General features: G+C 45.6%; 1 protein-coding gene across 1 annotated transcript in view; it reads right to left on the bottom strand.

The window, feature by feature from the left end:
* Positions 1-10,788: 10,788 nt before the first annotated feature.
* Positions 10,789-13,120, bottom strand: part of TPD52 (tumor protein D52) — a 129,736-nt gene continuing 127,404 nt past the window's right edge. The window contains exon 7 of the mRNA XM_075141606.1: positions 10,789-11,084. Within this exon, the coding sequence (XP_074997707.1) occupies positions 10,931-11,084 (154 nt within the window). The 3' untranslated portion in view covers positions 10,789-10,930. The remainder of the gene's footprint in view (positions 11,085-13,120) is intronic.

Raw genomic sequence — 13,120 nt, 5'->3', positions numbered from 1 at the left:
CTGCTGACCTGTGATCCTCCTCCAGGCTCTGGGCATCTATTGCTGGCCCTGGCATTGAACGGGTAGGAGCGAGATGGATTGGGGTTCCCCTCCCCCGGCAACTTTAGTTTAAAGCCCTCTTCGCCAGCTTGGCAAGCCTATGACCGAAGGTGCTCTTCCCCTTCTCTGACAGATGGACCCCATCAGACCCCAATAGACTGAGGCTGGAAAATGTCTGGGCATATCCCATTCAGTCTGCCTGTATTTAGGACCAGTAATTAAGAGAGTGTGATTGTCAGAACGTCAAGCTATTTCAGATCTACAAAGACTTAAAATCCATTCAAGTGCTCAAACGTATGCACTGAATAGTCCCATCGCGACCAAAGGGCCAGGTAGCAGTGTGGAAATGTAGGCAGCAGTATTGGTTTTCACACATCAGAGCCATATTTTTATCCTCATTGAGGTCCAAAGCACTTATGCATATATACACTAGCAGTAAAACAACAGAGTGATCCTTTATGACAGTATGACCATAATCTAACTTGACAAACGCGATTGTCAGCATCCCTTAAAGTAAATTATAACTACGCCCCCTTGGCTAAATCCTGAGCCCTTTCAAATAACAAAACAAACGGCTTTCTCCCTAGAGTTGTGTTCTCTGCATTGTATTTTCTGACATGCTTTCCCACCATCAACCTTTCATCCTGTTGAACTAATTTCCATTGTAAGCGGCGGAAGGCAGGGAGGATAACTCCCGTTAACTTCACGCTGGTGAAGTACGGGCCTGCCCGGAGGGGGTACATCCCTGGCAGGGCCGGCCGCCAAGTCCCGTGTCAAGGAGCTCGAACAGGGCAGTATGTACGTACAACTGTGTACTTTTCTATAAATAGTGGGTAACGGGACCTGGAAAAAGATCCTCCCCAGCTGCTCACGGGGTGCCACTGTGGTTTGCACCGGTGAGGCGTCATGGTGTGTAGCCGCAGGTCTTCCAGCCTGGTGCCCTCACTGCCACCAGCAAACAGGGCACCCAAAATAACATCAGAGATGTTGCAAGTGGCCCTCTTACAGGAGGCACTCAGCAGGGTCTTAGCACAACGTTGAAGGGAGATGCAGCGAGGTGCTGCCAGAGGCACTGCTGCGGCACGGCCAGCAGCACGCTTTTGTCTTTCTGTGTGAATTGAAAGATTTACATCCTTTTTCATCCTATTTTCTCCACCCAGTACCCATGCACATTGGTACTGCATACTGTACACTACACACCTCTCTGTGTTGCACAAGGGACCGCGCTCTTGTTCCACCTGGTTTTATGCACCTGAGACTTAATCCTGCTCCAGGAAGACCTCCTGCCCTTTCAAAACCACTTAGTAGATGTGGAATAGTAATGGCACTGCTTTCTCATGAAGACAGGACCCCTTGCTCTGTGCACCCCACCTGGGCCTGGCTTTGCCCTCCAGCAGGAGTGAAATGGCAGTGATGCTCTCAGGGATGCGCGGGTGCTTTATTGCAGGGAGGCTTCCCCTGCAACACTATACACCTGCAGGGAGGGCAGACAAAGCCCAAGATGAGCAGGAGTTCTGTTTGCTATGTTTTAACTTTGTTTTCTGTATTTTCTTTACCCTAACATGTTGGGTTTCACCCGTAAAAATCCAACCTTTGCTTCCCTTCTGATTTGTGGGTCAGTCACGGCAATGTGTGAAGCTGTATTGACATTAGTATAACTCACAGAAAATTTAATTCCACAGCCTTGCCAGAGCCTAACCAAGGCTGTTGGGGCTGTCACGGCTTGGATGGATAGGATAGTTCAAGGAAAACCATTCTCATAATTGGTGGTGGTAATTCATTAGGTGAACCCTTCTTTCTGCGTCAACATTGGATCTCAGCCCCAGCCTGTGTGTGGTGATAATTTTAGGGGAGGATGAAGGCTTGGGGTCCTCCTCACATGTATAGCTTGCTTCACCAAGAGAAGGGCTGAACCTGCCAAACCCTAACCCTGGGGTTTCATCCTGCCCCTAAGTTGTGCCTGTGGCCTCACCCACTCCGCCCCAGTGCTCAGCAGCGCTGTTCTCCTGGAGATGGAAAGGCAACTACCCCGAAATCATGTCAGATGCTCCTTCTTCCCTCCTTCCCGCTCCCTGCCCTTGCCCCTGTACGCACATCTGCCAAAACAAGCAACCAGAACGACCAACCAGCCTTGAACTGTACAAACGGCAGGGTGAAAGTTGGTTGGAAACTCACCCAGGAGTGAGTTTCTGGGGTGGGAGGTAGCAGAGCAGGTGTGCAAGAGCAGCAGCCTCTCCAAATGGCTCAGCAGGAGCCCAGGGAGGATGTGTCCGTGGCCTTAGCACACTACATCTATCTTAAGGTATCTGATGTTGACCTTGAAAATCATCTTAGATATAGACCTCTCCCGCTCACGTGAGTCATGTGTGCAGCTTTCAGCAACAGGATAAAAATCCAGAGGACTAACAGGTTTATCAAGGCATGCTTTAGTCCCCCCTGTACGCGTCAGCCGCTCCTATCGCTGCCGAGAGACACGGCGAGAGGGTTTGTCCAGCTTCCAAAGTGGCCAACTGCTGGCACGTACGGTGGGAGCAACGACAGCGCCCTACCGCGCTGCCTCCGCAAGCCCCTGCCCAGCCGGCTGCGGCACACAGCTCCCGTCCGCAGAGACAAGTAGGAGTCACCTGAAATCCTCCTTCCTCAGGAAGGCCAAGGCTAAACAAGACAGCCTGGCGTGCACGGTCACTGCTGCCTTTACCCCATCGGGGGTCTCAGATGGACAGCATCCAGGCACAGAGAGGAGATCTTCACCATGTCGTCTAAACAGAGTCCGAAATGAAGATCTCGGAGACGTAGACTGCAGCTATCTGGATGTGGCTAACTGCAAGGTTGAGCCCTGACCAAAGTCAAGGAGGATTCAACTGACCGGCCTGATCCCTCACACCGCCTCAGGTCTCCTTAGGTGACTTGGGATCAGCGGTGCCCCCAGACGCAAGACCCTGCGAGAGGAAAGTTTACACCTGCAAGGCAGCTTCTGCTCACTGCTGTTTTCAGAGTCTCAGCAGACAGAAAATAGCAGGTGCATTAAGCTCCACATGCTGTAAATTAAAATATGCTCAGCTCTCCGCATACAGTCAAACAAGGAACGATGCATGGAAAACAACGGGGGCTCACATTCACCTCCGGATGATCATTCACAGGACGCACAACAATACAATTTCACACACAGAAATCAAAGGATCTCTCTGAAATGAAAGATCTGCTCTTTCCGGGTGCTGTTTTTTTTGTTTTCAATAAAGATTTCCAATGTGCTGAAACCGTTTATAACAATAATTGGGAAAAAAAGTCTCTGGGAAATTATTGGCATGAACTTTCAGGGCTCTAAATTAAGGCCAGCCTAATTTTCCAATTAGGCAGCTTGATAGGCAAGATGACATGTGCAGAGTAGAAGGGCAGGCTCTAAACGGCATTTTTATGAACATTTCTCATGCCTGCAGCAGCCTTTCTATACCCAACAGCTGAGGAGTGCACTTTCCCATGCCGTCAGGGGTGAGGAGGTTACGACTCCAGCATTGTGCCCCTTGTTTTTCACACAAGAACCCGGCGCGCCGCAGCGCGCTTGAAAGGGTCCAGCGCCCTGGAGCGGGGCGGCCGCCCCCGCGCCCCCCCGGCGCGCGCTCCCTGGCCCCCGCGCGCTGCCGGCTCCCCGCCTGCCCGGCGGCTCCCCGGCCTGCCCCCCGCCCGGCCCCGCGCCCACCACTTGAGCGGGCAGCTCAGTTTAACCCGCCATTGAGGCGGACGACCGGCAACGCTAATTGGGACGGGGGACCTTTTTCAGAGTCGTTCAGTCGGTAAATGAAACTTCAGCTCCCCGGTGATCCAGCGTGCGCAAAGAAGCCGCAGCCCGAGGTGCAAAGGGCACGGCAGGAAGATTTCGAGCTGACGCTGCTCTTTCACAGCTCGAGCTGTCGGGCAGCTGCCTGCCTTCGCCCGCTCTGGCTCTCGCCTCCCCGCCGCTCGCCCAGCGGAGGGAAACCCCGAGCACCGGGGCGACGCATCCTTCCTAAGCTTGCTGAAGACCCTGCCGCCCCAAACGCTGCTGCGAACGCAGCGGTGGTCTTCTGGGAGCGAACGGGAACCCAAATTGGTGCATGAGCCCCTCAATCACAGACAGCAAAGTCTGGCCCTCAAGAGACAATGAAATCACACGCCAACACCTGCTCGGCACCTACATGGTCCTGAGCAAACCATGCCAGGCCTATTTAAACGTCCTTCTCTGGGTCAAGCAATTTAACAGCTAGATCCATGCTAGCTTGCAACAAGCCAGGGGAGCTCACGCAAGGGCTTTGGCAGATGGGGAAGGCAGGAGCTAGCAGTGACTAGCAGGAGAGGACATTTAAACATAGCAGTCCATGGACCACCACCACTCTGAAAAACCATCCTTGAAGAACAGCTGTGCCAGCTGCAGGATGCTTCTGGCAGCCGCATTGACAAAACTGCCCTTTAACGTGGTGTGGCTGATGCCAAACTCTGAGCTGATGGACATCCTTACCACACTGTACCGGAGCCTGAACCTAAGGAAATCTAAGTTTGACTGAACCTATTCTTGGTTTGCCCATACATGCAGAAGGAATAAAGCAGGAGGAACTATACCTTCAGTGGAAGTGGGAGATGGCAGTAGCCACACACAGTAGCCACACGCAGTAGCCACAGTCTCCCTTCCACTGCAGGGAAGGCCATGCTGAACAAACAGCAAGCCAGCCTCGAGGATACACAGAAGGTACTAATTTCCACCTTTGCCACTTCTGGAGAACCCCGATTCCCTGCAGCCCTTTAGCAATTGGATCCCAAAGTGAAGACCATACCCTCCTAGCTTAGGAGCAGATCATCTTCATGTCAGGGCATATAGAAGAAGCTCTAAGCTTTCACAAACTTAGAGAAACAAAAAGCAGCAGTGTTCAAACAGTGGCATCAAAAATAAGATGCCAACAGATCACAGAATCACAGGATAGTTGAGGTTGGAAGGGACCTCTGGAGGTCATCTTGTCCATCCCCCCTGCTCAAACAGGGCCACACAGAGGTGGTTGCCCAGGACCATGTCCAGATGTTGTTTTAGTATCTCCAAGGATGGAGACTCCACAAGCTCTCTGGGCAATCTGTGCCAGTGCTCGGCCACCCCTCACTGGGGTCCTCCTTCAGGCCCTTTTTGAAGATAGGAGTGACATTTGCTTTCCTCAAGCCCTCAGGCACCTCTCTCAGTGACCATGACCCTTCAAAGATGTTCAACGTGATGCCCATACACTCATCTGTGAGGCAGGTCAGGACGTACCTTGAACTCTCTTCTCTGATGTCTCTGTTTGTACATTTTGGTAATGGGCACATTAGATTGTGGCCTTCAACTTCAGTTAGTTTTGTGTTTTATTTTTACTCGATTTAGTCATTTTGACGAGAAGATGGCAGCTCCTCTCCCTGGGAAGAGAAGTATTAAACGCTTAACTTTCTTCCCCATGCTACTGCACTGAGGCTGTGAAATAACACTTAAGTTCCTGTGTGTGTCAGGTCTTAAACACAAACCAGGTTTCAGGCTGAGGAGACAAGCAAAGATGCAACCAGCCGAGCTGCTGTTGTGTGAAAGGCAGTTAATAAGAGAGCTGATTATTTCGGTACTTCTTTGATTTCTCATAAAAGACAGGAGAAAAAAGACCCTTTTTACTACTTTAAACGTCAACATTTTTAAATAATTTAAATATGCTGCCACTTCCAGAAGTTAACCCAAAGCTGCAGAGTGACTACAGTATCTACCCCAAAGGGCGCCTTGGATCGATTAACCCATTTGGGAAGCGTAACTCTAGGCTGCACTTGACAGCCAGCCTGCTGCAGACAGGCTGCAACCTTAACGAATGGCTGATTTCTTCGTTATAAACGCCGAGTAGAGTGAGTGCATCAGCCCGCTTAACTCTGATTGAACAAGACACAACGCAGAAGGAAACAAGAACACTTAAAAGTATTTAAGAACTTACTGATGTTAAGTCTAATGCAGTCATACCAGGGATAGTATTTATTTTGGGTTATGTCCAGATCACAATGTAATAGCCTCATTTGGGCAGTCGAGACCCTTCGTATGTGATAAACACTCCCCCAGAAAGCCTAATTTACTAAAAAACACGTGTAGAGTGCATGCTTGTATCTAGCAGAAATGCTCTCTAGCCAAAACAGAAGACTTGAAAAGCTTTCCCAGCGTAAGGGAATAATGCTGTCAGAAAAAAAGCTTGAACAATAATTTGCCTGATTTATAAATGTGACAGTATTAAGAAAAGAGGAGGAACCCAAACTTTCCAGAATGCCCTAAAGAAAAGTAAAATGTGAAGTATTCTTTTCTTTAGAAATGAGCTCAGTGCCAAAGCTTTGGTGGCAAGATGCTAATTTGCTCTCAATAGGCAGGCCTGATTTCTTCAGCATTTCCCTTTTTCCGCATCTCATCACCTAAAGGCCTGGAATACGAAAGAGTGGGCGAGCCCAGGGGGATTTACCAGGTCTTGCCATAGCACATCAGTCATCAAAAGAACACTGAACTATTTTCATTTTTCTTCCAACTCCACATCATGATAAAGCTATTTTGCTTTCCAAGTATGTATAAGGCGTTTTAATGTTCTGTTCGTAAAATAAAAGGTAGAATTTTAGGAAAACTTATTAAAGCCTTCAAAACAGGACATGAATGACACAAAAGGCAAAGTGTTGCTTCAGCTAAAATCCAAACCAGCTTTGATTCAGTTTTTATTAAAGCTAACTTTGCTTATAAGCACATCTGTAAAAACAGAAAGGACTACGGACATTCAGGTATAATATTTGGGTGGAGTAAGAAGTGGATGTGGGCTTGGGTGCAATTCACGGGCACCTCAGTTACAGGCCCAGAAAAAGTAAGCGTCCGTCTAGCAGAATCTGTGGAAACATTTCTTGCTTGTGTAGAAGTGAGGATTTGTACCTGCCCACAGCTACCTGCTGCGGAATCACCCAGCACTCTATCGCCAGCGCGTACGTAGAGCACCCGACCGAGTGGGGATGGCGCGGCCGAGACGGCAGCCGGCCCTTCTCCTCCCTCTGCTGAGGATGCGTTCCATCCTGTTCTCTGAGAACTCAGCGTTACACCTCCGAGTGTAAATTTTACACCATACCAAGCACGAATTACAACTACTTGAAGTGAATCTGTCATGCTCATCCAAATTTAAGTGAGAGATTTGTCAATTAAGAGATGTGGGCAGCATGCAAAGCAGTATCTGAGAGAGGAGGATGGAGAATTGAGTATCTGCTAATGAAGTGAGGTCCGTGTTGTTACCTGAAAATTTTCAGAGCAAAAAAACCTTAAACACTTTCAAAAATCAAGACTGTTATAGGAAAAAACATTCAAAAATCAAGACTGTTATAGAAAAAATCTGAAAAACAGATTAAGAAACAAAGAGATTTGCTAATACCAAATGACTTCTCAGCTGCACAATCAGAAAAAAAGAATTCAAAATCATCCATATGATTTTAGTAATTATCTTTGCTTATCTGGTCAGTGCTTCAGAGTAAGACAAAACTACAAGATTTAGAAGAAAACACAGCATGCTATATAGAGAAATTCCTGATTTTGGCAGTCAGATGAACGTAGTTGCGGAACTCAGCTTATACTGCCCTCAGGACTCTCAGCAAAACAATAGATTTACCCTTACTGCTACAAAGTCTCGGTATGTTGCATCAGTAGCATTCGTTTGGTTAATATTAGTAATACATGTAGTATACTTAAGTGATAAGAGTATTCCAGGTGGTGGTGCGGGCTAGGCACAGTGCCGCAGGAGCTGCTGGGGTGGCTTTACCCTTCCTTTAGAAACAACTGTCCTCGTACATGAAATAAGAACGACCTCCGAACCAGAAGTCAGATTCATGCAACTGCCCAAACCAAGGCACATGCAAGGCCACTCAGGAATCTGAACTATGTGGACGAGGAGACTTCACTGTGCATTGTTCAAGAAGAAAGGGTTGTACATACGCTTGTGTGCGTTTGGCAGCAGAAAATGCAAAGAGAAGGAGCAAAAAGGCACGTGGCCATGAAGAAAGAGGGAACTCCTGGGGATAGGTGGCAATCAGCAGAAAAGTGTCTGCGTTTGTTATTCTTTTGTATGGATGGCCCTAGAAATACCTGTTTGCATTATCAATTTCTACTCTGATAAAAGACCGGAGTCAAAAATGAGACTAGTCTTACAGACACAGGGCCATGCAATTGTGCCATCGTGGTGGTTCAGTAATGAACATTGGTGGTTCCTTACGTTGCATTAAGGACATGTAGTCTACACATATTTTTGGCATATGTAGGTATTACAAATAGGAAATACAACCCCAACAGCCCACCACAAAGACTTTTCAGAATCCCCTGCTGTGTCATTGTGATTCTGCATTTGGGAGTTGCACAGAATTGAGGCAACATGTGATGGGCATGGGCTACCCCAAATAGAGACTCCTCCATGGGACAACTCTTGCCTGAACAGTTTAGAGGTCCAATAAATAACTGCCTTGAAGGTCACCGAAGATGAGCTGGGAGAACGACTGGTTCTCCAAAGGCCAGAACAGCTAGCAGCAGCCTAAAGCCATTGAAGGTTCAACCACACGATTTGTAAGATTGGGTTGGTTTATGTGAACCTGTGGGTTTCCAAATGAAAGACTAAGCCGGATTTGAAATAGCAGCCTCTAAAAGCCACTTCTCTAAAGGTTATCCACAGGAAAATTTGATAAAATCACTATTTGATACCCTACTGTGAAATAACTCTTAGCCTGTCCCCAAAACAGGGGACAAAATATATTTCCTCCCAAATCACTCTTATTTAAGGTTGATCAAACATGTAGGATGAGCTACGTTCAACAGACAGGATTTCTCTTTGATATTTTAAATCCCTTCTGGCTTCTTGAAAAGGCCTTCTTTTCCTACTCCAGTGCTAGAATACCTCTTTACCTGGAGGCTAACACCCAATGAAATTCATGTTCAAACTCCCCTAATTAAGATCACTGAGACAACTGAGCAAATTAAAGCAACAAAATAAGCTCACATTGCTCGTTTCCTCTCTCTCGCTTGGATCCTGAGTGATTTCAGAAACAAAACTTCAGTTTGCAAAACTATAAAAGGATCTGCTAAAACATGCCCATTCCCTTCAGAATGATTATGCATTTTCCATGTGATTCCTCCTAGTATTCTGGGAAAATAAATACCTTATATTAAAAATATTCTCCTTGACAGATCATGCATGAGATGTATTTTGGAAACTACCTGTAGCAGGTGATGCCTGCACTATACCTCTCTTCTCAGTGTTACAAAAGGGCAAAGGTAGGAAAGGAGTTTTCTTTTGTTTCTTTTGTCAAGTTTTTCTTTTGGGCAGAGAAGTAAGAAAGAATCAAACCACTGTGTCACAGGGCTGTGGTTCCAGGTAAAAAGGCACTTCAGCTTTCCTTTCGCTTTTCTTCCTATATGCTTTCAAACAAAAAAATAAAAGACAACAACCTTTAAGAGAGAAATGACAATGTTTTGGGAAAAGACCTCTAAACAGATTAAAGCTTTTGCATCCTGTTCTAAATGAATTTTGTGGGACCGTATGAAGACTTGCAGAGTTTGGGTGGCAATCTGACCCACAGGCCAGCTGCAATCTAACAGAATTGCTCACAGTTTCTGCTCTCTGATGCAGGCACCTTAGCCAAGTACCTCTCAGATGCAGGCAAGGAAAGGGGTGCGTCAGCTGTGGCAGCCTGGAGCTGGCTTCCCGGTACCCCGCTTGTTTAGGGATCCCCTATCTCCTCTTCCCTCACGTGACTGAAATACACTCAGTCATGAGAGGCAGAAGGAGCTATACCACCCTTTAGTGGCTCTACCACTGCTCACGTGGCCTGCTCCAGCAGAAAGATGAGATGTCTGTGGATCTGAGTGACATATGCTTAAGCCAATGTGCATTTTGCTGAATTAGTACATATAGCGAGAAACACATTGTCACTGGACAGTCACTGCAGACAAACAAGGCATGCCACCTTAACAAATCTCATTTTATTCCAATGTTTGGGAAAAAGTATTTTAAGATTAAACAGGCTTTCTTTTGTAATTCAGTGGTATAAATGGCAAATTTCACTTGCCCTCAGCACACCTGCCAGGCACTACGCAGATCGCAAATGACTGTGCAGAATTCAGACTTGGATATACCAGAAATCAAAAGAAATGCTCTCCGAGAGCAAATGCTCCAAAAAGATACTGGGAACACCATAGCATGATTCTCTGGTTGTGCGTTCAAATAGCCATTATGTTTATCTTAAATATACTTACAGAAACCTAAGACCTACACTTGGCCTACTACATAGAAATAGTTTCTTTTCATTTATATTAACAACCAGAGAAAATTTACTAACATGCATTGGAAATAATGAGAGCTCTAATAAAAGCAAATAATAATCTCCAGTTCTTCATGCAGATGGAGATAAAAGCATGATGTGTTATAACAGAGATTAAAACTAGTATCTGCAATAAACACTCTGCACTGCAACTGCACTGAAATTAGGAACCCTCAACGTTGTTCTGTATGAAACACCCTACTGGAAGGAGCACCACGACAGCAAGTTTTGGACTTCCTCCATGGAAGAACAACGTCTTAGATTAACATCCCTTTGGGATGGAAAGATGAACTCTGGAATTCTTTATGCAAACATTCAACTAATATTACCTACAGAAGCTCAGTTAACCTTTCACATTTAAATCTAAAGGCAAAGAGCTAGAAAGATGAGTGAATAAAAATGGAGCAAGAATCAGGTACGATGTGCTTCTTGTCTTTTATTGATCTCATTATTTACATAACCAAGCAGACAGAAATTTTTCATTTATTTCCTGAGGAACATTTCATTTGTATAATTTGCTATAGAGCACAAAGTGCATTTATTTACATGGGATTTACTCCGTTTGCTTTGTTTGCTTGCTTTCCACAAGCCCTAAAAGCACCGCATCAGCTTCCAGCAACGTTGTATCAGTTGTTGCGCCCAAGAACCTAGAGGTGAGTTCAAGATCCAGCAGCCTCAGGCGTACTCGGGTTCCTCTCTGGTATTTTCTGTGAAGACAAGGGGAGAGGGGGAAGAAGGTGAGTTTTGTTAAGCACCGGTCTTGCACCTTCTAAGGCTGCTCTCCCGTCTGCAGACCGAAGTAGCAGCCCCATAGAAAACAACGTGCTGCCATGGAAGTCCAACACTGTTGTAATGCATCAGCGCCAAAACTGCTGAGACACACTCTGTAACGCCACAGGGCCAGTCTCTGTTGATACAATCCTGCCCATGGAAGAGCAGACACCACCAGATCCCGCTGAGGGAACGCAGGCTCTACAGAATAGTAAGTTTCTAATATAGGAAACTGTTTGTGTCTTCCATCACAATATTTTACTGTATCATCTGCTATCATGCGCACAATTATCTGCAGGACAACATACCATTAAAGGGGAGGACAAGTCATCATTAGATCACTGGTGATACTGCTATTCTCAAAAAAGTATAATGCCAGCTAACTATGGTTTGTATTTCCAACTCTGGGCCTCAGGCAAGGGAACTTTTCTTGTCTTATCCCCTCCTCCAAAGAGTGGGTATCATCTGCAAGTTTTTTATTACATATAATTAAAAAGAAACCCCACAACTACTGTAATGCAACATTCTGCCTACGGGGTTGGGTTTTATTGTTTTACGCTCTTCTTTTTCTTTCTTTTTCCTTTTAAGTCAGAAGATGCGAGTGTTCAACGTGTTTTAAAAACCGACCCTGTGTCAAGATGGCCATGCCAAATTAGTGAAGATTTTTGAAATACCAGCATCTTTTATAATGCACCTGGAGAGCTACTGATCAAAGTCCAGCAATAAAACTGAGAATTATTCTTCTTTTGAAAGTTCAAGCCATACTTTTTTTTTCCCCTAGTCAAAGCAGAAAGAGCTGAAGATGCATCAAGCTTGACCACCTTGAGCAAAGGCAAGAGAAAGTTTGAAACATTCTCCAGTTACAGCCTGGAGAAAATGTAACAGGAAAGCCTGGTTGCACTCATTTCCACCTTGCTCATTTTCACTTTCAGCTTGGGCAGACAGTCTTTACTGTCTGACAACTGTTCGCTAGCATGGAGCAAAACTGAACTGGGTTTCAACTTTCTTCAGCACATCAAACCAAGATCCTTTTGGAAAACTAAACATTTTAAGAAAAGATGCTGGACTTGCATTTATCTTTCTTCTTTTTTTCCATTTTCTGTCAATTCTACCTTACATTAATTTTCTGTGGCTCTTGGTTAATCCTGGGTAACATACTCAGTTGTATTACAAACTGCAAAGGAAGACCATTTGATACCTCCACTCTCAACAAGTAGCTACATCGGGTACTTCGGCCAGCAAGGTTTCTACCAACACTCATCCCAATGAATCCTGTGATGATCTCCATGAATCAACACAGTGGAAATACCACACTTTTTCTTAAAAATATAAAACTGAAGTCCTTCATCTGTCCAAAATGCGAGCAACCACTGTTGCAGTGAAGAGTACAGCACAGTTACCAAAGACAGAGAACAGCTTATGTTTGGCTGTTACCTGAATAGCTGGAGTAGGATCAGTTCTGCCCCTTTCTCTGTGAAATATTTGCATTTCAAAACAGAACAGTTTCACAACTGATGATAATTATTCATGAAAGTTAACGTACAACATTTCAGAGGAGTAAGACAAGGGCAAAACAAAATTAAAAGACAATGCATAGGACCTTAAAAATGGACAGTATCTTCCAGGATTTCTTAGGCTTATTTAAAAGAGAATGTTCCCCAAAGAAGTCAGGATGCTTTGAGATAAGAAAGGGAATGAAGAGGAAAGCTCCTCACTGAAGAACCTTAAATAAAGATACCAGGTGACTAGTGATTTTAGCCATTTGGGTATATGGGAGAAATCTCCAGAAAACTCTCAAGCATCAACCTTACTGACAGCTGCTGGCTTTACCTTACTGACAGCTGCTGGCTACATGGGTTGCCTTTGCATCCAACCATAAAGTTATCCTGATCCCTAATACTATTTTTGGCATAAATGATCAGACTTTTCTGCCTTTATCAATGAGTGTGAGGAGTGGATGGGGCATAAGAAA

This window comes from Calonectris borealis, chromosome 2 (genome assembly GCF_964195595.1).
Source record: "Calonectris borealis chromosome 2, bCalBor7.hap1.2, whole genome shotgun sequence".
NCBI lineage: Eukaryota > Metazoa > Chordata > Aves > Procellariiformes > Procellariidae > Calonectris > Calonectris borealis.
This window is presented reverse-complemented; position numbering and strand designations above follow the sequence as displayed.